Raw genomic sequence first — 22,848 nt, forward strand, 5'->3', positions numbered from 1 at the left:
TGGTTAGCACACTGTAGGTCACAAGTGACTGCACAACATCCAGCTTGATGGCTTCCTAGATAGGTGCGAAACAATGAGAGAATGTTTAAAATGTGAAAGGAAGTGGCCATCAGCCTGAATGAATGAGTATAATCCAAGCAGCATTAGCATTAGCATGTGTGGTGTTTCCCATAATGTTTCACTTTCGTCAAGGACGTCAAGTATTGCTCCAAAAAAAGTTCCCAATCAGAGACATTATATAGTTCGGTCCGTTCACCCGCATCCGCCATTCTGATCACGAAAGCGGGGGCTCTGGGTACGAGGTCATTTTATATCAAGTGGTGCTAGCAAGATACGATGCGCAGAAATTGCTGAGTGAAAATTATTTCATGAATTTTGCACCATTCGGCGCACTGTGAATGTGAACTGATACAAAAGCTGAATGTGGATGAAGTTAAAACTACCGAACGAATACAAATCTTGAATTTGAACCAATATTGATCCAGAATATAGATATAAATGCTGAATGTGAACGGTTTTATTTGTTAATCAAAAAATTAATCATGAATGTGAATGGACATTATAGCTGAATGTGAATGAATATTTATCCTGAATTTTGCACCATTTCGCCAACCATACCCTCCCACAAACCCCTGCTTACCCAAGGGCCACACTCCTTTCCCATTGTTTTACTCCCCAAGGACCCTAACCAATCACCATCGAGGCACTGTCGAATGATATCAAATCAAATTGCTGGTTACAATGGCCGCTCCCGTTTCCCATGAGCTTTTTACAGTCTCTGGTACACTCTTGACAGATACGGGAGTTAAGTTGGAATGGGGAGGAGGTAATACGAGTCCCCTAAAAACCACTGAGTGGGAGGCTTACGTGTTCAAAGCCAAGTAACTTCCTTCCATATAAGGACCCACACGAGCAGTTTCTGGTGCAGTGGACTTGAGCTAAGAAAACAGGCCTTCCTCGAGTTATCCAGGGAATCCCTTGCATTAATTCGATTGATTGCGGTTCACAGATGCTTGAGCAATTTGAATTTATTTGTTCAACACAATGAGTGACCTTTTCCTCCCAGAAGACTTCAATACTGTGTTGATTCCAGATCACCCCGTTGATTTGGGGCGATGGTTGCAGAAAAACAGGGTCAAAGAAGATCTAATCCCAGTTATGTGTGGTGAGTGAAAAATATATAATTTTGGTGCCAATTCTCTCTGAGGCAATTTCAGCATTTTCAATATCAAGAAGTCGAGGTCTGATAGAGAAAAACTGGTGAAGACCACTATTTCTTAATCTCCAAAATTTGCGGATTTGAAGGGCAGATTTTATAGAATAATGCTTTAGATGACTTTCTTGCCAATTCCATGCATAAATTATTTAACAACGAAATTTCCTCCGCTTTTAAGCTTGGCTAAATAAATTACTTATGTTAGGCTTAATGTGATCATGCACGTGTCTTTCAGTTGTTTATTGCAAACCTCAAGATAATGCCAACCATTAGTCATGCGCTAGGTACCTGTAATTATTAAGTGTTTTTCTTTGCTCGGCAGAAAATAATATTACTGGCACAGCTATCAAAACACTGACAGACAGAGACCTGAAAGACATAATCCACAGTTTCTGGCAAGAAAAAGGCTGAGATTGGGTAACAAGTGTGGTAGGCTTAATTGTCTTTTATCGTGTTTCCTCATCTTTATATAGCAAAAGGCTTGTGATCAAGTTTTTTTGTAAAGCTAAGAGAGATTTCTCTCAGAGAATTTACTCCGTGAAACCATGCCATTTTCACATTGTGGAGCTATGCAGATTGGGAGGGTCCCAGAGTATCAGACTGCTTCCTAAATCAACATAAAATCCTTTCTTCATAAAACCTTTAGTATTACTCGAGTTATTATGAACTTTTGCATGGTCATTGACTAAGGCTTTTGTATATATCATCTCACACTTTTGTGACATTTTTAAACACAAAGTTTACTTTTATTTTCACTTTTACTTTAACCATTGTCCAGCAACCAATCAGAAGTGACATGAGACGACAAACTAATTACTGTTGAGACAAATATTGGTGAATATTCTCAGCCAATATTCACCAATATTTCACCTTTGGCAAATAATTATTGTTTAAATTCACTTGTTGCCAACGAGGAAATTCGGGTATTCTTTTTTCTTTTTTTTTTTTTCAATTTGTCAGGTTTCTGGGGAAATAACTCTAAAAGCATTGGAAGATGAAGTGGGTTCAGTAGATGATTGCTCTCTTAATGACAGCACAACCTCATCTGTACGACGTAGTATCTTTGTTCCTTTGTTTTTTATTTTCACTTATACTGTTATTTATTTATTTATTTATAATAGTTTTTCTTTTATCTTATCGCGTATTTTAGCATTATATATTGCACAGTCCGTAATCCAGCCTCTGGGGTGCAATGGATTTTTAATGAAGCTATCTATCTATCTATCAGACCATCTATTATGTATGCTGCCACAAAAACTCCACACAAATAGATGAGCATAAACAGACTTTAGTTCCAAATCACCAGCAATCATACATGCTTGATTCATGCAATCGCTAAATGTTACGAAAAATTGTTGTGTGACTGTATGCTAATTTAGTCTAGAATATTCTTGCATATTTAATTAGTTTTGCATCATAGTGACTCAGCAGTTTCTGAAGCCGTTTACGTATGATCCTGTAAATAGATTTATATTGTAATGTTACTTTATTTAGTTGCGCCGGAAAGTTCTAGAATCTTACGCTCATTAGTATATAAGCAAATCGGTTTAGCTTTTAGAGAAGTTGTTGTTGTTTATGAGAAGAGAGTACGTGTTTATTGTAGTGTGCCAAAGGTCACGTGTAAAGTTTGGCAGAGGCCGTGTTTATTGAAGTGTGACAGAGGTCGCGTGTATATTTGGCAGAGGCCGTGTTTAATCAAGTGTGACAGAGGTCGAACTGTAATTTACAAGCCTAGCGTGTGCTTGTTGTGGAGTTTCGTGTGGAATTTACTACGCTCGTTTGGAATAAATAACCTTGTTGTTGTTCCGACAACCCTGCGTTCTGTTTAGACTTCGAACTATTCGCCACTCACAAAACGAACTCGTAACACTAAGTATATAATCACACCCATAAGTAACTCGAAATGGTTATGCAATCATACAAGATAAAACTTGTGATTGAGTGCACGTGCAATGCCACGTGTTGTTATAGGGTAACGGAACATCACAACACTTCCCCTTGTTTTACTGCACTCTATGCTATGACATATCGGATCTAAGGGTTGGTTGGATGGGGTTTCATGACTTACTTTGATCACAGCTTTTTAATTTGATTGTACTTAAACCCATCCTAAACTGTAGTGCTTAGGCTGAATAATTAATTACCTTGACTAAAGCAAACTTTTTACGAGTATTGAAGGATAGATTAATAAAAAAACAGGTCATTTAGGATAGAAATATATATTGACTTATGTTATAAAAGACCCAGGTTAGAATAAATAACCTGAAAAAAATTGGATTTGTAACATGCAGATGTTAACATATATTAAAAATGTACATTATAATAAGTGTTTCAATACAACTGAGCTAGTCGCAAACACTTACCGATAGTCATTGATTTTAGTGTGTGCTTTTCTTCCTCTTTCACTTTATAGATTGTTCCATCTTCTGAGGTTTCCTCAGAAATTTCTCAATTAATTAGCAACTCCATATCGCGTTCCAATAAAGGTAAAAGGTGCCATTAATTTTTCTCATTAGCATGCTCAGTTGTTCAGAGCTCTTTACATAATGGCATACAATTTGCATACAAAACACAAGTCATCCAATAATTTTTAGATGTATCAATAAATATCATGTCCCTGTTGGGCTGCTGTGGCCTGTTTGCAGTGGTGAGAAAAAACATATCTCGTCAACAGTTGGTGTATTCTGAATTTGCAGATGCATAGATAACATTTTGGGCATAGAATTAAATTTCTAGAGTAATTTATGTTTATATTAAAACAGACTAACTGTTATCTACATAAGAAATACATAAAGCAGGGTCTTCAATGGAGAGAAATGTTAGATTTTTGGAAAAGGGATTTTGCCCAATATACATGGAGCCTTCGCACTATTGACAGATGCCTTTGTCACTTTGACATCCATTACAATGACAAAAATGTGTTGGTGGAGGGAGTGAAAGTTGTTGTAAAAAAGGAGCTTGACGGACCAGGAAAACTGTTAGGATACAGAGCAATGCATCGAAAAGTCCAGCAAGTTCATGATCTCAATGTTCCAACGGAGATTTAGTTCATGCAGCAATGTATGACCTTGACCCAAAGGGTCTGGAGGCCCGTGGACCAGTTGGCAAAAAAAACAACAAACACCAAGGGAAGTTTTACAACAAAAGGCCCTAACTGGGTTCATTCACTTGATGGCCATGATAAACTAATGGGGTACCAAAACAGCACTTTCCCATCAGCAGTTTAAGGCTGTATCGATACTGCTAGTAGAAAGCTCTTGTGGCTGTGGGTCTGGGTCACTAACAGCTACCGCAAGGTAATTGGCCATTGGTACTTAGAGTATTTGTATGAGGCTAGAATTATGCCTTCAATGATGAGGCTGGACAGAGGAAAAGAAACTGGTATGATGGCAACAATACATGCCTTCTTGCGAAGAAACCATGATATGGGTGAACCATGTGACTCGATCGTATACGGGCCATCGACTTCAATCATTTTATTCATGTATCAATGAAAAAGAAGTCTGAATGTCACTGGAGTTGCCATGTTAGGTTAAGTTTTTTGCAAGTTTTTCTGTGCATTATGGTGCATAATTGACCAGTTTGAATCCTATTAATAATTCGGTGTGATAATTTTTTTAAAGAACAAGAGATGATGGAGGGAACTGCACGAGAGAATGGAAAAATACTTCAAGGAGCAACTTAACTGGTTAAAGAACCAAGGTCATTATAATCCACATAGTGAGAGAGACAGGTATATTATACAGAATAGACGTGATACAGACATGGTGTCAGTAAATACTTGCATATTTTTGTAATATACCAAGGAAAAAGTTGACTTGTTCCCTGTGTAGGAGAGGGGGTGGGGGTGGGGAGAAAAAATCCCATTATGAAGGGGAAGGGATGCTTGTTGTTTTGTTTGGGGGTACAAATTACATATTTTGGTAACAGTTACAGCTGTCTAAAGTATTCATGATGGAATGCCTACACCTGGTCAGGTATTACTTTATGGGGTGTAATAAAGAAAGCAGAAGACTAAAAAGGAAAGAAAAAGCATTTAATGGCTATGCCTTTATCACACATTGTTAAAAGTGATTACTGTATCTCTTACTTGGTACTGTGTTTTTGGTGTATTTTAGGGGTCAAGGAAAGCTTGAGTCTAGCTCACATGGGAGTCCCAGCCCAAGGGGGCTCTGCTCATGGTCTAAAATTAAAATCACACACTTTTAAGGCAAATTCAAAATATTATTATTGACAATAAATATTTCTCAGAATAAAAGTATGTATACAGTGAACAGCTTTGATAAAATAAATTTGTGTTAATTTTTCTCTTTAGGATGCTCTTGGCTTTTCTTCTCATACCAGTAGTACAAAAAGAACTAGATGTGTTTAGGACAGTTGTATGGAACAGTCACAAAACATGAAAACAGAAAGATACAGCTTTGCCAGATGGAATCCCTGATCACGTCTATGACTTTCCTGAAACATATGGTCTAGAAGAGTGTGGTATCACTGTATATTTTCAACTTAAAAACAGACATCTTTGTACCACCGTAAACAAGGGCTTATGAGCCCTTAGCTTTCACAACTTTGTAAAAGGTTTTAGATGGGCTTATATCTGGGGGAGGGCAGGGGCTTATAATCAGATGTATGTTTTGTTTACTGCAGCCCAGAAGCTCAAAGGGCTTATAAGTGGAGAAAGGGTGGGGAAGTGGGGAGTCTTAAAAGTGGCAGATCACAATATAGTTACTGCAAACACAAACCAGTTTATAAATGTAAGGACCATATGCCCTTAAAACTACTGCTGTTACTGACCATTGGGTGTGGTATCCAAAGAAAACATAACATGCTTTGTGAATTATATTGGCTAATATTTTAGTTAAGAAAAGTTTTGATGTGCCTACCGGTACTTTTATGTCACTTACCCTTAAGTTGTTTTCTGTTTACAATTTGTGCTTTTCTGTCTCCTCTTTGTGACTGAGTGTTGTTATAAATGCCATTTATTTTCGATAGGTTGCCCTGTAACAGAAGATAAACTGAAGGAGGCTGCACTTCATTCTGGTGTTCTGTCAGTTGAAGATGACTTTTTATATGCTACATTTCGATCAAAGTGTGAGGAAATCATTCCATATCCTGACCAAGTAAAACCAGATGAATGCAAAGATGCATTTCTGTATCTTAAGGAAAAATTCTTGGAACTGTGAAGAGTAAAAGTTCACGTGTACTTTCACTGACCACATTTTGAATTGTTCACAAAAGAAAGTTAATATTTATTGCTTTAATTTAATATTATAAATTGACTGAGAAAGCAAACCTGTTGTTTACTACACTGGAAAACATTTAAAATTTCATCTGAAAAAAAAGAAAAAAAAAACTTTGTTTTTACCTTAAATAACAGCCAAAACACCACGTGCTACTATCTCTTATGAGCAATTCCACTTATCCAAAATTATTGACCTATCAAATTTTCCCAGATAAAGCTCTGTAGTTGAAACCTGTCCTAAACCATCAACTCTTGCGGTGAGGGTTTTTAAAACAACTGTCTTTTCATGGAATCAGATTGTGCACAATCTCTTACAATTTTTGACATTATTTTTTATTACCATAAAAAATTGAGTACTGTAGCTTACAAAATGTAGAGGGTTGGGTATTGTTTCTATATGTGGGATCACACCCATTGGGATCAGCAACAAGCGCCTTTTCTCTTTAAGACAGTAAAAATCTATTTCAAAGCTCAAACATCCAAATTCACTGTAGACATAAGAGGTTGCCCGAGGCAGGAAATGGATCAGTATAAAAACAAACAGAGATACCATGATCGCCCGAAGTTTTTTTAATCAGTCGCACTTACTTATATGCTTCACGGAATCTACCCTCCCAAATGGATCCTATGCTATGTTAAACTCAATAACAGTTGCAGTTAAGGACCATCCCAGTGGGTCTAATTCAAAGGACCTCATCTCAATCAAAGTGCGCTTTTTTCTGAATAACCTTTCCAAGCTTCATCATCTCGGATACTGATAGGCTCTTCAGGAAAACGTTGATCTGCTTGGGTGACCATGAGCTTTTGCTTTCAACAAGGGTGGAAGCAATGGGAACACTCGAAGCTGGTCTCTTTTTTTCTCTTGGGCGGTTCATCAGGAGAGGGAAATATGTTGCTTTCATGGTCTTGTTCCTGTCGCTCAATGAAGCCAATGTGGTTCAGTTTTAGGTCAGGAATTTGTTCAAGTGTTGAACAAGAAGGCCCTTGTTCTCCCGCCAGAACATCACACATGACGCTTTTGCCAACTGTTGGTAAAAAGTGCTTCTCACAAGCAAGTTTGATGTTTGGTAATGTTATGTCCTCGTAGTCAGCAAATGGCACAAATCCTCTGGCTCCAATCCTGCTAAACTTTTGCGCCTTACCAGAGACTTCAGAACTGAGTCCCTGTACTGTGAGTTCCCCACATTGAAGTATTACTCCAGCACCAAATCCTGTATCAGCTTTTGTCTTTTTCTGTACTTGTTTCTGCTTTATTTGGGCTTGAAACATTGCCCAAGTTCATTCCCCCATATTTTGCAAAAGGGCGCCAAATTTTCAGGTTTTCAATACCAAAGAGCCCACGGAGTGTGGGTACAAGATTGTAAACAAACGCGCGAAAGACGCACTCTCTCCCGCCAAAAGTCTCAGACGTTTTATCTTATGGCAGTTTTCGGCCAGGAACATATTCTTTTTTTTTTTAAGGCACTTCTCGGCCATGAACATATTGATTTTTTTTCTTGAATGGCAGTTCTCGGCCATGAACATATTGATTTTTTTTTTGAATGGCAGTTCTTGGCGAAGAACATATTCATTTTTTTTAATGGCAGTTCCCGGCCGTGAACAAATTACTTTTCCTTTTGCTTTTATTTCACTTTTATTTTTATTTTCAATTCATAATAAAAATGTTTTATTTTATTTTGAAAATCAAAATAAAATGAATCAAAAAATTTTAGGTTTCTTTCGCTTTATTTTCAATACAAAATAATTACAGTTCAGTTTATGTCGTTTTCACGAATGGCAGTTGTCTGACACCATAAATAACCACTCCTTTTATTCTATTGCTGATTTTTTCATTCGTTTTACAACGTCAAGTGAGCGAAACGTTTCACTTCAAGAGGAAAAGTCCAACATTTTGTGGTGCCGGATCGGAGTAAAATGATTTCACTTCAAGATTCTAATGATGTGCCAGTCAATTTGTTTCTCCCGGCGCAAGTCGTATTGCTCTTTCTCCCACTGTTGGGGACAAAAATTGACTTTGTATTCTTTCAAAATTATTATTGCTATTTTTTTTCTAAAACGCAGTTTGCAATGAAACTTCCCGCCTAAAAAAACGTGGGTTACCACACAGGTTAAGAGCGGTGGACGCACGCGCCCGTGAGCAGCATATCAAGCCAAGATTCAGAAGAAGAATGGGGAGTAATAGATACAGAAATTAGTCCCTATCAAGACGAACCGCTCGCTACAGATGGCATGACTGACAAAGATAATGGCGACTTGGAAGATGAGACAGGCATTGATGGTCTCACTCCAGCAATTTTGCAACAGCAATGCGAGAGAACAGTGAACATAGATTCGTGGTTAGTAAAGTTTTTGGAATTACCCTACTCTATAGACGAGGTATGATTGTAAGTTTATGTTTGATAAATCAATGGCTGTACATTAAAACACTATTGCTGTTTCTTTCTGAAGGTGCCGTTGTCAAGGATGCAGCGTAGAAACATTGATTGGCTCTCTCGAGTTTCGGGACTGCCGCAAAGTGACCAGTTCATCGGCAAAGATGAGCTTTAATGGATCTATAGAGCAAATTAAGTCCACAAAGGAACACAAAGACTACAATGCAATAACAAACCGAGCAGTCCTGCTGAAAGTAGCATTTTTGTTAAGGTGGTACTGGAGGCTAATTTGCACATTTTCATCACATATCTACATGCATAAAATCTGTTGAAAAAATCACTTAAACTTCATCAAATTTTCACATTTAACATCTTATTGCATGTAGTTTTAGTAAAAAATATTATTTTTCCAAAAGAATGAAAGGAATTCCTCAAATTTGATCTGTTTATGGGTGTGGTCGAAACCTTGCCATTTGGCATATATCTATAAAACGCAAAGAAAATGTCCTGCATTTCAAAAAGCATTGGCCAATTGATGTGTAATGTTTAGACCTAGGATCGTGTCAGAGTGCGTCAGAGAAAACTCAAACGGACAAAAATTATGTCTACAAATGTAATTATTCAATCTCATAAAAAATGTAACGCCACTACGAGTCTTGTATTTGAAGAAATTTGATGCACTCCGACAAAAATGTTCGTTCAAGTACGTATTTTATGACTGCCAAGTTTCAAGCCGTTCTGATAAGCCTTCGAAAGTAATTTTAAATGAACACGCTCCCACCTTTCAATCAACATGCATTTTTTTCTCAAAAATTGCGCTGGAATCGTCAAAAAATCAGCTTAAAAGCTTCCGTCGGCTTGGATTCAATGGCAGCCATGTTTTTCTTACGCCTGTAATAACAGTTTACAGCGGTAAACCATCAAAAACGGTCCTTTTTAGGCCCTTTCTTTCCTTCTATGGGGTGCTATTTTTCCCGCGAAACCAATCACGAGAGGCGATTATAAACAATGACACCTCTGAATAGCAACGGCACCCGCAACAGAACCCCAACAGTGTGACGGCCTTGAATCAAACAGACAAACACGCGTGATCAAAGAAGCTAGCTTTAGAGGAGATATACGTCAAAAAATAGGGAAAATAAGTGATGCCGCCGAGAAAGCCGTTACACACGATAAAGGAGAAGTCCGAAAAGGGTTATGAAGCTTGTGGTTCAGGATCACAGTCGAGGATAGGGCTAGATTTTGACAAGTTGGGGGAAGCTAGCTGGAGAATCATGCATTTCTCTCCTGTTTTCTCCTGGCTTCAGGATCGCCATTAGACTGCGAGCAGTCTCTGTCTTCTCCTAATTTTTGGAGCGCGCATCTAGCGCACGATGGATCTAGCGAGCGACGAAGCCGCATAATTTTACTGTCACTTTACGTGCGTGATATGAGGGGAAAAGTACGACTGTTTGCAATCTAAATCGCCGTTCGTTGGATTACGCAACGTGACCCGTACCCGTTCGGCGTTCCATCCAACCTGAAAGAAAAATATTGGAATAGCGTGTGCTGCTAGGTAGTTGGCTAAGTGGTGAAAATAAGAAATAGCGTTTATGCGTAAAATTATCGCGCCAAGAAGCGAATTGCGATATCACTACAAACAATATAAATCATGTAATAGACTGCTAAGATCTTCAAATTACCGGTTTTTAGGAAATTCTCGGTCTCAATAGCGTCTATGTTTTCATTTCCTTTATCGTCACCACTAAGTTGATCGCAAAAGATGATGTCTTTAGCGAAGACAATAATTTTATTTCATCCATCTAAAGATCCAGAACGGTCTCGTCTTTCACGTAAAAGAGAGCACTATTGACAGATCTCTCAACATCCTGCTCTTTGGGGAATTGCACACGAACACAACACAAAGATTTTCGCAGTAGGCAGTCCGTGTTTTTTCTGCGAAAGACCCCGTAGAAACCAAACTTCTCTCGCTTATTACTCGGGAACGCTTTAGTCTTGATCTCTGAAATTTGGCATACAGGTCCCATTTTAAGTAATCTCTCATATGTTTAAAAAAGGTCATGATTCGAAAGTTCCGATTTAGCCTCCAGTACCACCTTAAGAAACAAGGATGGGTCAACTTATCGACACCGAGGTGGAATGTCAGAGAACGAGTGAGTGTAAAAATACTATTTTCTCTAGTAGTATTACATAAACATAACTTTTAACGATTACTGTGGATTAGTTAGTCATGTTATTACATTGTATTAAGGCCTTCAACAAAGGGAGTGATTTTGGCTGAAAATCTCTACACTGAATACAGCAGAGAAAATCTTTCAGGGACGTGGAGTCCTCCCTCCCTTTTGAGCCAGTCAACCATCAACAAATTGAATGGTGGGAGAAAAACTATAATTTGCCAGTGACATGCTCAAAATTGCTTGTCACTTGCATATCCGCTGATTTTTCATTGTAACCACAAATTGGCTGATAACTAGTTTACATTGTCTATTTTAGATTTATTAGAGCTGTTGCATACCAGTGGAAGACACAGGGGCTCTGTGGTTACATGGGTTAAGATAACACACGACTATTACCAGCCTGTGTTTACCACAGTATAAGCACAAAATATTCATCACACAACACAAGGGATATGCAAGTGCCCAGGACAGAGAGAATTAAAGAGACTGTGATGTTTGTACTTTAGGGCAGTTGAAATATTAAATTGCTTGTATGTTTAAATGTATATGACTGTATGTTTAGTTTGGTTTATGTGCTGAACAATTCAAAACCTCCAACATCGTTATTCCTGCCCACCCCCTCTTTCCCCCTTAGCAATAATATTTTTTAACATTGGCTTGTTCAATTTCCAACTGCCAGAGCAAAATGATTTGATGTCAAATGTCAAAAACTTGTCCTGAAAAATCAGTTCACAGACATTAGATGCCAAGTGTACAATGTACATGTAGCTGTCTTTGCTCATCAATGTCCCAGGTGATGAGGCATCCACTTTTGTAGGCTTTTTTTCTACATATCACACCCAAAGAAACATTGGCTCTACCTTTCTCATAGATCGGCAAAATTCCCCTTTAAATTAGATTTTACGGACAGATCAGTAAAATATTGTTAATGGAACGTGACTCATGTACGTTACTCGTTCTCAGTGAGCCATTCATGGCGGGTTGTTTTTAATGGAGCTACTGTGTAGTCATGCTTCCAAGGTCAGCAAAATCAATAGTTTCGTTGTAGCTTAGCTCACAACATTATGGCTTTGTTGTCCTTAGCTTATTGTAACATTTATTTGCATTGGCCAAAAGTATTAAGGCCTCATTCATAACTTCTTAAGTACACATGTTAAGCCAAGCTGCTGTATAGTACAGCTTAAACTACTGGCTAAGTAAGCAGACACTGTCTAGCTATAAAAGCCCAAGCAAACTGTTCAAGGTTCAATTTGCAGTTTTGTTGTGCAGTGTACTCACTATTTGCTGTCAATTTGTCAAACATTTTACCATGGTTTGTCCTCGCGTTGCTTCGTCCACCAATCCCTCATCCGCCCAACGCGAAGATCTTTCAGTCCTTTCGAGTGAGGTCCTGCAGCTTCGCCTTCAAGCCCTGAACCTCCCAATATCTGGCTCCAAAGGGCAGCTCCTCGCCTGTCTCAAGACAGCCCTGTCGTGGACCACCGGTTCTGTCCGTACTCAAAATCTAACAGCACGGGGAAAGACAGGAAAATCTCGCCAGCGAAGAGGCCTTGCCTTGCTGCAAGTCGCCGGACCACCGGGCAAATTCCCGTCCGTCCAGAACCGAGCGTGGAGACTCCTGAACACATCCCAGAACAAGGAGACAGCGCCCTATCGGACAACACCTCATCCTGTTCGATTGAAGATATGTTCGGGCAGGACAACCCAGAAGAACCTGTTACTCCTGCACAACAGGCCGTCAGTGCGGCACAGCGAACCGCCATCGAAGCGATCGTCACTGAGTCTGTGAGCAACGCTTTGGTGGCCTTCCGCGCCCCTGAAAATGGCCATGTTTTGCCTCCACTCGACCAACGTTCCCATGCTCCTGGCATGGCCTCGCCTTTGGGTCTGACAAGGCCAGTGGACCGCCATTTGGAGGACAAATTACTCCACGGTGAGTACGTTGATCTTGCGTTGTTGTTGCCGGACAATTTATATCAGTCCCAGACCCCCGAGCTTCAGTTACGGTTAGACGCTTCGGCCCTAGGCTCCCTGGGCTCCCTGGTAACTATGGTTCGGAAGCGGAAACCCGTCATACATACTTTCCAGAAATGGCTTGATGCCTTCACGACCTACATGCTAGTGCTTGTGACAGCCTACCCGCGAGGAGCCCTTGAACTCATAAAGTACCAGCAAATTATTAGTCGGGCCGTCACTAAATTACAACAAGTTCCGTCGCTGCGCGACCTATGATTTGACCATTAGCTGGGACAAGGTAGACCTAGAACTGTGGACTGTGACTTTTTCGGGCCTTGCCAAACCCCATCGCAGTGTTTGCTCGAGTCCATACCACATTCAAGATGACTGTCCTTCCGCTGACCACAACAGAAAACCTCGCCAAACCCAGACTGTCTGCTTTGACTTTAAGAAGTCCTCCGGCTCTCGCCGCTGCAACTGCAACTACCCGCATGTGTGCCGCCGCTGCTATTCCAGTAGCCACGCTGCCCCAGCCTGTCAACAGCAGTCGTCCACCAGCCCCGGTGCCTCGAAATCCTCTTCATCCAGTGAGTGCGGCAAAAAGTAAACTGGAGCAGCTACAGCACCATGTGCATGTGACGCCACAAGTATCCTCACCCATTGACATTTACCGCTTAGAGTTACAATTAGCTAATCACCCTGATAAAACTTTTGTTTCTAATCTGCTTAGCATGCTTAGGGAGGGCGCACACATTGGTTATTCTGGCCCTCATGCACACCGGGTTTCCCCTAATCTAATCTCTGCTGCCGAGCACCATGATGTAGTTATCTCGAATTTGCGTTAAGAGGGTACCCTTGGCAGGGTTGCGGGCCCCTACCCCTCATCGCCCCTGCCTAACTTTTAATGCCACCCTGTGGGTGTGGTCCCCAAAAAGCACTCAAATGAATGGCGCACAATCTACCACCTCTCCTATCCCCAAGGGACCAGCATCAATGACTATATTCCGAAGCACCCCTTTTCCCTGAGTTATGTCCGGGTCGACGACGCCATCAGTATCATTCAGTCCCTGGGGTGGGGTGCCTTCATGGCCAAGACCGACCTCAAATCGGCTTTTCGCTTGATACCAATCCATCCAAACGACTGGAGCTTGCTGGGTATCTTCTGGCAATCCCAGTACTACGTCGATATGCTCCTTCCCTTTGGTCTCTGCAATGCGCCATTCCTCTTTAATTTGGTTGCGTCTAAAACCATAGGACCCTCCCAGGTCATTGAATTCATGGGAATTGTCTTAGACAGCGTACGCATGGAGGCCCGCCTGGCCTAGGACAAACTCACCCGGATAAACGAGCTCCTATCCTCCTTCTAAAAACGCCATTCCGTGCACCTAGTGGAGCTTCAATCACTCATTGGTACCCTCCAGTTCGCGTGTAAGGTGGTGGTCCCGGGCAGGACTTTCCTTCAGTGCGCTATCAATCTGACTAGGGGGGTCCCCAGTCGTTTTCATCACATCAGGCTTAATAGGGAGTTTTTCAAGGACCTCGATATGTGGAAGGTTTTCCTAACGAAATGGAACGGGCGTTCCTTTTTTCTGGAGTCTTCCACTACTCCATCCCCGGCCCTGGAGCTCTACACCGATGCAGCCAGCACAATAGGTTTTGGCGGTTTTTTCCAGGGAAAGTGGTTTCAGGGCTGCTAGCCACCCCACCTGCATTTAAACAAGGGGCAGGGCATTAGTATCGAGTGGCAAGAGTTGTTCCCTATATGGGAACCCCTGTTGCTATATGGCACCCCTTTTTCGTGGGCAAACGCCTTCAGTTTTGGTGCGACAATGAATCGGTGGTATCTATTATCAATTCTGGGCATTCCAAGGCACCCCGTATCATGGATTTAATCAGGTTCTTAGTTCTCATTTCCATGAAACAATTTTTTGGTGCGTGCTCGCCATGTTCCAGGGGTCTCAAATGAGATTGCTGACGCGCTTTCTCGCTTTCAGATGCAGGGTTTCCAGGCCCTCGCCCCCACCGCTGACAGGAGTCCTTGTACCATCCCGCCTTCATTAATGACCCTTTGAGGGACAAGGTCCTGACCTACACCAGCTGGGGCCTTGCCAAGAGCACAAACAGAACCTACAGCGGCGGGAAAAAGCGTTTCTTAAATTTTTGTCTAATGAACCGTCTTATAAGTCCAACCGGGCACATGCTTCCAGCCTCTGAAGGGACACTTGTTTATTTCGCATCCTATCTAGGTAGGTCAGTCCGTCATAGCACCATAAAACTTTATTTAGCTGCGGTTCGCAATCTCCACATTACCGCCGGATATAATGACTCGCTTAAGGGTAAGCTTCTTTTGCGTAAGGTTTTAAGGGGTAGTCTCCGTTTCCAGGGTGAGAAGAAAATGCGTCGCCAGCCGGTGACCCCCCGCATGCTTTCATCAATTCGCCCCGTCTTGCAGGCGTGGTTAAGTCCCCGGGATTTTTCTATGGTTTGGGCCGACTTTACTTTAGCCTTTTTTGCCTTTCTTCGCTGTAGCGAGTTTAGGCCCCATTTTGACCTTTCAACGGATTGTATAACCCTTCAGCCCAATCTGGCATGTCCGCCGTATATGACAATTCAACTAAAATCGTCCAAAACCGATGTCTTTAGGCACGGGCAGTCTCTCATGGTAGCTCACAGCTCTTCTACAATCTGTGCAGTCATGGCTATGCGGGATAATTTCCTCTTAGCAAGGCCACAAACAGGACCACTCTTCTACTTCCAATCGGGACGCTATCTAACCCGGGGCGTTGTTTCCCACCTTCTGCAAGACAGCACAAGGTTTGCGGGTCTTCCCTACCAATGCCTCAAGGGTCATAGCTTTCGTATCAGGGCGGCATCGGTTGCCACCGCTGCTGGCTTATAAAAGTGCTTGGAGGCTTGTCTTCAGACTGTTACCAGCTTTACATCAGAACTCCGCAGTCCGTCGCACTCAGTTGCTCCCAAGATGACGAACGTTTCGGGTTGTTTTGCTCCTAATTGAACTTATTTCTTTTTCCTTTGCTTGGGGGGATGCATTGCCTTGCATGCATCTGTGGCGGTTAAGTCTGCGCAGCGACTTCCCCCAAGCTTGTTCGCGTCTTTGCTCTTGTTTATCGCCTGCTAACCAATACTCTTATCCGATCCAGCAAGTGCTGTCTACCATTCAGCTCGTAGTGCTGGGGAGATAAGTGAGGTTGTTTTTGTCACGCAAACCGGAAGTCGCATTGACTAACCTACCGCAAGGCAGTGTTCCCCTCAATAACGCCATCTTGAGTCGTTATCTTTGTTTGTTAAGTATTTCGCGCATACCTTTAGTGCATATCGCTGTTGCGCTACGTTCCTCGGGAACAGTGACATTAACATCAAATTTCACACTCCCAGGAACAGTACATAGTCAAATGTCTGAGGCATGGCTTGTGAAGAGTTTAAATTTTGAATTGATCAGTTTCATAAATTATTATGTGGCTATTACAACCAGAGTTGACTGCAATTTTGTATTAGATCAAAAACTAGGTTTATCCTTGTAATAGGTTACAGTCTACAACACCTACATTCAGTATCTCATTTACCCTTGTAGTATGCTATACACTGCAGTCCTCGTATTGTAAACAGAAACGGCTGAGTTTTTGGATATCGAGCAAGGCTTCCTTGGAGTGCTTCAACTGCTAGACTGTGTACTGCCACCACTGCTTGTTTGTGCATGTAGCGTAACCTGCTCTGATGCTGAAGAATAAATAAATTTTTCATGTCAATACAGTTATATACTTTTGTAAAAGAATTAATAGAAATGAGAAAGATTTTAACTTCAGGCAAACATCAAGTCAATGCTCGACATGGTAACATTTTGAGGTTATGAATCAATGTGACAAATTAGAGAATTCAGAATCAATACTGTCTAACACCTAACAGATACTTGCCATAAGTGCGCACCTCCTATGATAGTTGTGGTCCCAGAAACAAACAAATCAGCATTTTAACCATGACTTTAAAAACAAAAAATAACGTGGAACAGATGGACTACCAACAGAATTTTTTTTCATTTTTCTTTTGGAAAGAACTACATCTTGATATGATAAACAGTTTGAACTTTGCTTTCAACACTTCTATGCGAAAAACTGAACATTCAAAAACAAATAGCTACCGGAAATAAGACTATTATTACCTTTCATAATACTTTTAAATATTTCCTTTAATAAGTATTTGTCACATTTTTTTGTTTGTTTTGTTTCTTTGTTTTTTGCTTTCTAGGTTATTGTTGTTATTTCTTTTGTGTGAATAGCAGTTTGTACAAGTTCACTCATTTACCATCAAACCTAGAAAAGAAAAAAAAGCATATCTTGTAACCTAGATACTAAGAATTTGTATTAATATTCGCAAACTGTTGATAGTATTGGTCGATAATATAATTAGAAAATGCTGTAAATGTTTGTACTTTGCATCAAAAGTTAAATATATTATTTCAAAAAAGAGTATTGAAAATATACAATGATCCAAATATACAATATACAATATACAATGATCCTTTAATATCCAAGTTCTTGTTTATATTGAGCGATTCAAAAAGGAAACCCAACAAGTGATGAAATACTGCAAAGTGGTATGAGACTTGGCATTAAAAGCCGGTGATTGGCTATGCTGCAATGAATAGTTTTGATACATCAACCCCAGGGGTTTCAATAGAAGCCGGACACCAGCGAATTTCGCTGCCTACTTCCCAAATCATCGCCGCCTACTTTCTGAAATTAAATTTCATTTGAGTCCCCTGAGTTTCTTGAGTCAAACAATTTCTCACCTGTTAAATATCAAATACGGGATAAAAAGAAAACGTTTTCTTTGTTGTGTCCATTTTTTTCTGTCGCGGTATTAGTATATTTCTGACAGGTCACAGTTGTATTAACGATTTCAACGCACGATGGTTTAGTTGCGAAGTCAGCCATGTTGATTAAACAGAGGAGAGGGACTGGTGTCAATTCTTTCCTCGATCACATCATCAGAGCTCTTCAGTTCCGGTCCATGTGTTTTCAACGATGGAATTCAGCCGTAAACGTACGGGATGCGGCTGTATTTTAGCATTTTTTTATAAAAGATCAAGACAGGAAACAGAAACAGTATGTAAACTTAATTATTACAATTATTGTTTTTCCATTCATATTTTTATCCAGTCGTCGAACTTGCCGCAAAAAATCAAAGTTAAGAATGACAGTGGACAGTGACTGGATTTTCTTAACACGGCAAAATTGCAGTTTCAGTTGGTTCATAATTCAAATTTCTTTCGAAAATATTTCCCTTTGGTTTCTGCAGTTAATATCTGTAAACACTTTCATAAATACAGATTCTCCAATCAAGCGCATTAAGACGGATGAGAAGCACAATCAAAGATCATATGCTTGAGGCACTGATGCAAATTTCTGTTAACGGTCCAAAGGTAAGGGAATGTACCGGTGTTGTGAAGGAGTCAGTCCAACAGTGGTTAAATGAGAAGCCAAGAAGAAAGCTTCCCAAGAAGACTGCAACTGGTAATCGTAACACCTCTACAGTTTCAACAAGTGATGCTGCAGTTCAAGTGGAGATTTCTGAAACTGAAGACGAAGAGCCTAAGAATATTGATGACAGCGAAGTAGATCAGATCGAGGAAGAAGATCAGCTTCAACTTGAGGTTAATGCTGTTGCTGCTGCTGCAGTGATGAAACTACCAGATGGTGAAGACAGTGACTCAGATAGCGCGTTTGAGTCGGACAACGATCATGACTAACGTTATGTGCGTGATACTCTGTAGTAATAGTCTGGCAAAGCGTTACATTACTTCGTCCTGGCTAACTTGTCCCTGGCTAGCAGTTCTTTATTTATCCTATGCTGCAGTAGTTTAAATACCATTTTAGGTAATGAGCAGTTTTTAGTAGTTTTTAAAAGTCATGGAAACATGTGGATATCAGTAATGGTTATGCTAATGACCATAGACTGATAGCAAGACAACAACAAAGCAAGATAAACTTTCACTTTATTTCTAAACATTGTTTTCCTATTTCATTTGATGTAATATTTCCAGACTTCAGCTATGCATCTGTAAATGCTTCACATTGCTGTATACTGCATGTAATGAAAAATTCCCAAGATTCAGTATCATTCTGTGGTTGACGTTATCCTTTTATTAAAATTGAAATTCACCTGAAATACTAAATACAGTTGTCACTAATACTGTCGTTGTTTAATCAATATTTAGTACTGAATTTAATGCCAGAATGCAGGAAATCGCATTTACAGGCTTCTAGATTCCAAATAGACCCCCCTAGAGGGAGGGGCCTTACGGCTAGCAAGTATTTTAATTTCTGGTCTCTTTTGTTTTCTTCATCTCTGAAGGAAGAAAAATTCCCATTTTCAATGACCCCTCCTGCTGGGTCATCTACTCAAATTCAACTCAGCTTTGAGCCATGCCATTCTACCAAGAACATTCACAATATACAACGACGGGTGTCCACCTTTAATATCTATGTTTTGGTTTTTATGGACAATACTACACAGTGGAACAAGATGAAATTTAAAACCAGGTGATTGGAAATGGTGCCATGACTAGTTTTTGATACATTACACAGTCTGACCCTGAAAAGTTTCCCTTCGATAAAATTCACTGGGAATTGTGGCTGCCGGCATACCCTAATTTTCTTAGACAGCAGCAGTCCACTAACAAGCCCATAAACACATCAACGCTTTTGCCAGGCTTTCTTCCCTAAAGATACTTGCTGGGCATTTCAGGCTGGAAAGCACCGCTCTGGGTGCCAGTTCGAGCATGTGTGTTACAAACAGTACCAAACACCAGAAGCCGGGGTTCCATTTGGTTCCATTCCCTTCCTATAGCAACTGCTGTTCACAATTGGGGGGAATACATAGCTGATAAATGTGTTATCTTTCTCAGTGACAATGCCGCCCCCCATTATTGATATCATTAACAAACAGGTGTCTAAATACAGGGCAATCATGGTTCTCCTTAGGACTGTAATCTTAAGCTGCCTTAAACATAATATATTATTTCAAGCCCGCCATATTCCTGGGTTTATCAATTTTTGTGCCCGTTATGTTTCAGTTCTCAAGTCACAAAGGTCAAGATTATATCACCAGAGGCACAAAAAAGAAACAAAGAACATAAACAACAACAACAACAACAAAAACAAATGCCAGAGTGTTTCAGGGATTTGAAACACTCTGGAGTATATCCATGGTAAATGGGTTTCTTCACAATTATTTTGAAATCAAACAATGAACTACTAGATCAAAAACAGCAGGGATCCAATTATCATTTATGTTGGAAAAAGCACGCCAATAGAAGCAATGGAGGGACATATCCACCATGAAGCTGAATACATTGTGCCAGAAGTCAGAAAAAGGAAAAAACAAAGCCCAGTGAGTGACATCTTTTCATCAAGAAAAATGCTGGGAGCAGTTAAGAAGAGAAGCTGCAACAATTTATATTCTTACATTAGTTTTCCAGCAATTGCATGTATTAACATATTTGGAAACAAAACAACAACGTAGTCAGGTGGCTTAGCGACTGGACCATGATGGGAGTGATAAGAGCATGAAATTTGGCACGCACTTTGCCTAAGCCCTACCAAATGGTATTAGAAGGGGTGCCCAAGTCAGTCTCTCCATATGTTCATTTTAAATGGCTATTTAGTTTCGACCAAAACCCATTATTTGGGCGCCCTGTAGTGTAAATGTATTTCAACAGCCTAGTGCCTAGAAATGATAACAAAATTAGCTTTCAAGTAGGTAACAATGTATTAAGCGGTTTGATAAATGATTTGGTATGCAGATCTTTGATTTGCACCCAGTCCTCACTAGCTCATCCAAGATGGCGCCCTTCATGTCGATCTACTGCATCTGGAACCATTTGATGGGAATTTGAATATTTCTCTTCAATAATGCAAAAATACCCCTACATGATAGTAGAACCCAAACAGTAATAGATTTTTTCATCATCAGAATGAGTTTATCCATGTTTCAGTGGAATTAACTTGGAATTTTGATCGTCATGCAATGCTTCTTAACTCAGCAAATTTTGTAATTCAGATTCGAGCAGGTAATCATGACTGCAAAAGAGAGCAAAATCTTTCAAAATATCATTATTATTTATAAGACTTATATTAAAGGCATTCAATTAAACAATTATGAAATAAAAATAGTGCATTAAGCAGATGATACCTCTGTTTTTGTCCATGACAGAGAATCAGTTCACGAGCTCCTCAGCCTTCTCAAGGAATTTAGTTCCCAACCTGGCTTGGAAATACGGCTAAAACTGAGGCAATGTAGTTAGAGCAGTGGAAAAAAAACCAAGAGTCTCCCTTTTGCTTCAAATGGCGAAAAGAACCAATACTTTCTCTCAGAGTATGCTACTCATAAAGTACAATCAAACTGATGTGGACAAACTCAATTTTGGTGACAAAATACGAGACTTAAAGAATTTACTTCATGAGTGGCAGAAAAGAAGATTAATGCTATACAAGAAAATTAACATAGTCAAAATCTTAGGACTTTCTAAACAGATCTTTAATGTATCTGTTTTACATATTCCAAATCACTATATGGAACAAGTTAACAAGATAACGTTCAAATTTATTTGGGACAAAAACTCACCAAAAATTAAAAGAAAAACTATAATGGGAGACAAAAAAAAAGAATGGCAGACTAAACACGTGTGACTTTACAATTATGGAGAAAGCACTGAAGATTGCCTGGATCAACAGAATTCAAAATCAACCACCTGCTTCATGGAAAATTATTCCCAACTATATCTTACAACACCACGGCAATCTGTCATTCTTAACAGATTGCAATGATGAAACTAAAGTCCTGAAGCTTGACAACCTACCAACTTTCTATTGTTTAATCCTGGAACACTGGCAATATTACAAAACGCTAACCACTAAGGAAACAGATATCAAATATGAAATTTTATGGAACTGCAATATTTTAATCAACAAGAAGTCAGTTTTTTTAAAAAAAAAACTTTTTCTCTTGACATTGTTTACTTGAAGCATTTACTGAACGAGCAAGGCAATTTATACAAATATTCAAAGCAATATGTAACCAGGATGTGCCTTTTACTGTCTTCTAAGGTATCATTGACGCCATTCTGGGTGCGTGGAAAAATAAGATAAAAGGGCACGACCAAATCTGTAATGTCAGCCATACTTGCTACGGAACTTTGGCCACAAGGTCTATTTACTCCACCATATTAACAGCCACTTTCATACCACCACCCTCGTAAAGCAAGATCCTTCGTCATGGCTTTACTGAAAACAATGTTCATAAAGTTTACCAACCACCTTTTCGAATTACAAAGAAAGTAAAACTTATAATGTTTCAATATAAAATCATACACAACATATTGCCTACCCAAAATGAGTCTATTCCGTGATGGTATTTCAGAAAGTGACACTTGCCCTCTTTCCAAAAACGAAAAACAAACCCTAAATCACTTGTTAGTCAGCTGTATCAAAACAACTGCTTTCTGGGCTAATTTCCAAGTTTGGTGGTTTGATAAACACTTGAAGTAGAATACTGTGTGGCATCTTTGATGCGACAACACATTGGCAGGCATTAAAATACTCGATCTTATTAGCAAAATACCACATCTTCTGCACAAACGGATGTCAAGATGAAATAGGTTTTCAAGACTTTCTTTTGTGGTATTTTATTGTAGGCATAATATAACTCAGTGAGTAAATCTAATTAATTTCATATTCTTAGTTGTTTTTTTACCTACAATGTTATCCTTAGCGTGTAAATAGTGTGTTTAAGTGTAAAGTATTAAATTATAAGTAGTGTAAGCACTATATTGTTTAGCAGTGTAAGTATTAAATTGAGTAGAGTAGT

The 22,848-nt window shown here is 39.8% G+C and overlaps 2 protein-coding genes, 1 long non-coding RNA gene and 2 pseudogenes across 5 annotated transcripts; all 5 read left to right on the forward strand.

Moving 5' to 3' along the window:
- The first annotated feature begins 3,836 nt into the window (after positions 1–3,836).
- On the forward strand, positions 3,837–4,710 carry LOC146471081 (uncharacterized; annotated as a pseudogene).
- Positions 4,711–4,760: 50 nt separating this feature from the next.
- On the forward strand, positions 4,761–6,827 carry LOC146471082 (uncharacterized). Of its 2 annotated transcripts, XR_014866872.1 has the most exons (3): positions 4,761–4,918; positions 5,532–5,701; positions 6,209–6,827. It is a non-coding gene; the product is annotated as an uncharacterized LOC146471082 (long non-coding RNA). The 2 variants fall into 2 exon arrangements; XR_014866871.1 differs by lacking the exon at positions 5,532–5,701 and having other exon boundaries at positions 6,209–6,797.
- Positions 6,828–8,408: 1,581 nt separating this feature from the next.
- On the forward strand, positions 8,409–14,719 carry LOC146471083 (uncharacterized; annotated as a pseudogene). Its single transcript, XR_014866873.1, has 2 exons — positions 8,409–9,101; positions 10,933–14,719. The product of XR_014866873.1 is annotated as an uncharacterized LOC146471083 (transcript).
- Positions 14,720–14,725: 6 nt separating this feature from the next.
- LOC146471084 (uncharacterized) lies at positions 14,726–17,019 on the forward strand. Its single transcript, XM_085121218.1, has 2 exons — positions 14,726–14,803; positions 14,996–17,019. The coding sequence occupies exons 1-2, from the start codon at positions 14,726–14,728 to the stop codon at positions 15,860–15,862; spliced, it is 945 nt and encodes a 314-aa protein (XP_084977344.1). The 3' UTR covers positions 15,863–17,019.
- A 671-nt stretch (positions 17,020–17,690) lies between these two features.
- On the forward strand, positions 17,691–22,848 carry LOC146471085 (uncharacterized). Its single transcript, XM_085121233.1, has one exon. The coding sequence runs from the start codon at positions 18,338–18,340 to the stop codon at positions 18,728–18,730; it is 393 nt and encodes a 130-aa protein (XP_084977359.1). The 5' UTR covers positions 17,691–18,337; the 3' UTR covers positions 18,731–22,848.

The sequence above is a fragment of the Pavona decussata genome, unplaced genomic scaffold (genome assembly GCF_977016875.1).
Source record: "Pavona decussata unplaced genomic scaffold, jaPavDecu1.1 SCAFFOLD_106, whole genome shotgun sequence".
NCBI lineage: Eukaryota > Metazoa > Cnidaria > Anthozoa > Scleractinia > Agariciidae > Pavona > Pavona decussata.